At 46.3% G+C, this 3,361-nt stretch overlaps 1 protein-coding gene across 1 annotated transcript; it reads left to right on the forward strand.

Annotated features, from left to right (window-relative positions):
- The first annotated feature begins 841 nt into the window (after nucleotides 1-841).
- On the forward strand, nucleotides 842-3,079 carry LOC127348690 (uncharacterized). The gene is made up of 3 exons (XM_051374631.2): nucleotides 842-859; nucleotides 952-1,941; nucleotides 2,717-3,079. The coding sequence occupies exons 1-3, from the start codon at nucleotides 842-844 to the stop codon at nucleotides 3,050-3,052; spliced, it is 1,344 nt and encodes a 447-aa protein (XP_051230591.2). The 3' UTR covers nucleotides 3,053-3,079.
- Nucleotides 3,080-3,361: the final 282 nt, after the last annotated feature.

Genomic DNA, 3,361 nt, shown 5'->3' on the forward strand with positions numbered 1-3,361 from the left:
GCCGAAACCCTGATATGTTGGAGGGGGAGTAAGTACTTAGAGTACTTGTCGTATTGCAAAAATATGGTATAAACATTGCATTAATCAAGATGTGGTACTTGTCATATTTCAAGAATAAAATATAAGCATTAAAATAAGTACAATATAGAAAGAAAAAGGAGAAAATACCACAAGGCACACGGCAAAGGAAAATGTGCACGGCAAAGCAGCCTTTGCCGTGCGACTGTGCACAGCGCACGGCAAAGCAGTCTTTGTCGTGCGGCTGGGGCTTGCGCACGGCAAAGGACCTCTCACGGCAACGCCTTGTCCTCTTTGCCGTGCCTTTTTTCATTGCCGTGCGCTTTTCTGAGGCTTTGTCGTGCGCTTTATCTTTGCCGTGTGCCGTAGATCCTCTTTGCCGTGCGTTGCTCGTTGCTGTGCGTTCTTTGTTTACGTTGCACGGCAAAATATTCTTTGTCGTGTGCTCGGTGGTTGCACGGCAACGAGCGTTCGCACACGGCAAAAGGTGGTTGCACGGCAACGAGCGTTTTTCTCGTAGTGCCCGCGCTCGCCGCCGCCGTCGCGCATAGCAAATAATCCGTACAACGCATTCAGCCAGACCGTCACGCGTCAACGCGCCGGTTTATTGGAGGCTGGGGACGGGCGGCCGGGATCTACCTGCGCGTGTTCAAGCTAGGGATAGAGTTTGAAAAGGATATAATCGTGCGGTCTAGTATTAGCCACCGTATCCTACATACGGATGTATGGGATTGGAGGCTCGTATATAGTATGACGTATCGCAGGCGCAGCAGTTAACCCTATCTGCTCCAATCTGCTCCAATCTGCTACCCCTCCTCATCTCATGGAGATCAACATTGTAGTAAGTAGCCCTACCATCCTTGTTAATTGGTCCATCTACGATCTTCATCTTCACAAGAGCTCTACTAATCAATCATCCTCTCTTCTGTGCAGCAGCATGCAAAAGGTGGGGATGATGGAGTCAAGAAGAATCTCGACAGATTCAGCGCGCTCCCTGACGACGTCCTCCTCGCCATCCTCCAGCTGCTCGACCTGCGCGCCACCGTCAGAGTCGCCACCGTCGCGAGACGGCTGATGCATCTCCCTCGTCTGCTCACCGATCTCGTCATCAACGTCGCTGACCTGATACCGCACTCCGGGGATTTCTCTCGTCACACGGCCGACCATGTCATGTCGGCGTACGCCGACGCCATCAGGTGGTTCCTTTCGGCTCCCGCAAAGCAGCGGAGCATCAAGACCCTGCGCCTCGCCTTCTACCTCATAGACCCTTACCTGCGTTCCATCGGGGACGCCGTCGCCGAGACCGGCGGCGCGGAGCGCCTGGAGTTCGCCATACGGGCACACTTGTACCCCATCAACAGGGTCAGGGATGTGCAGGACGCCGTGTTTGCACGACGCCTCGTGGCATTCGTTGCCGCCTGCCCCGTCGCCTTCGGCTGGCTCACCAGACTCACCCTGCAAAACATCAGCTTCAGCGACTCGGAGATGCTACATCTTCTCAACGCCTGCAACCGGCTAGAGCTCCTTTCCTTGATCCGTTGTTGTGCCGTCTCTAACTCGAGGTGCTCCATCCTACGGATAGACGCTCCCAGATCGCCGCTCCTGGCCTTGGAAATCCGTGAGTCCTTCTACCCAGGAGTCGAGCTGACAAGCCTCCCGAAACTGGAACGGGTCTTTTGCGATGACAGATTAGATATCTTCATCGGGGTCTTCCCGGTGCGGTTTGGCAATGTTCCTCGCCTGCACCACATAAACCTAGCGGCGCCACATCTGATGTATTACTCCTATAGGAATCCAGGACAGCACTTCCCGGCGCTCAGTAACCTGAGAGTTATTCATCTCAGCGACCTAGACATTCAAGAAATGTTCTGGACTCTTCACATCCTCCATGGCGCGCCATTGCTCAACACACTATCCCTTAAGGTACGCACTTCCTTATTACAATTTTCTACAAATCTATGCACTTTAAGCCCTTCTGTCTGCAACAAGAAGATTGATATCACTCAGCCCAAAATAAATGGATTCCTAAGTCTGTCATATCCAAATTAAGTATATCTTAGATTTGACCAAACTTATAGAGAATAGTACAAACATCCACAATTAATACCAAATAAATACACTATGGAAACCTTGGATTTTGTTTAAGATAGTTTGCCTTAGGTCAAAACTAAAAAGCCCATCCATTTTGCTTCAGAGAAAGTCATGGAGTTGTATAAATACTTTATACATACAATAATGTGCAATAAAAAACTTACCAGTACTATTAAATTAGGGCATATATATGTATAGTGATTGATAAGACAGTTTTATCTTAGACATTGCATGTCGCATTTGAAAAGAAAATATTTATATATATAGAGAAGTATCTCTTAGTATGTGTTGCATCTAATAATTATGTTTGCTTCTAAGATTGTGGCATGATTAAAAATATACTTGAAAACTAAAGATAAGACATCTCGTATAAGTGAGAAAATACCTTATCTTATGAAAAATCATCTCTTAGCTGAGATACGGTAGAGACCTCTTTTATCTCTGTTTCTTTCTCCTCAACTCAGCAACCAGCTTAGTTGGAATTGATAGGAGAAAAATACCATAAATGCCCCTATGATCACCAGTTTTATGATAAAAATGTATTGTTACCCTTTAATTAATGTGATGGGTCTTATTTTTCTTCTTTTTATTTATTTGTCCCGTGAAGGTATTTAGTCCTCGCTGTTACCTGACCAATGTGGTGGAAGAAGCACCAGATTTTGAGCACCTGAACTTGAGTCTGCTGGAGATCAAAGGCTTTGCTGGACTTACAGCCGACTTTGAAGTGGTGCGGTACATCCGGATCATCATGGAGCGTGCTGTCTATTTGAAGAAAATCCACTTAGTTGAACAGCACCCCTTTCTTAGAAGTTGTGGTGGTGTCAGCTGCTCACGCTGCCAGGTCATCGAGCAACAAACAAATCTATTAAGCAAGCTATTTGCTGACGCCGGTAGGGCACCGGAGATAGCCATAGATTTGATGTCCGGTGACACTAGTTTCTGAGTTGTTACAGAGTTCGTAGCTCATGCAAAGGTGCTCATTGATATGATGAATCTAGTGATATTGTTTTGATATTCTAGATGTTGATAAGTTCTCGTTTAAATTTGGTCAAAGTTAACATGGTTTGACTTTGAAAAAACCCTACTACGCACTATATTTAAGCATAGAGAGAGTATCGAACAATCAGCATATGCCATCCATAGAAGGTATATCCGGCCTGGAACTCAAATTGGTCGTATTTCTCACACATACCAATACCCAAAATGAGTAAACGTTCTGAGAAGAGTTTGAACAAATGTTGGTAGCTAATGC

Source organism: Lolium perenne, chromosome 4, assembly GCF_019359855.2.
Source record: "Lolium perenne isolate Kyuss_39 chromosome 4, Kyuss_2.0, whole genome shotgun sequence".
Classification (NCBI taxonomy): Eukaryota; Viridiplantae; Streptophyta; class Magnoliopsida; order Poales; family Poaceae; genus Lolium; species Lolium perenne.

Bases quoted from the DNA above. Each gene is read 5' to 3' on its own strand.
- LOC127348690 (XM_051374631.2), top strand. The intron at 1,942-2,716 runs GTACGCACTTCC...TGTCCCGTGAAG, and splicing joins TCAACACACTATCCCTTAAG to GTATTTAGTCCTCGCTGTTA.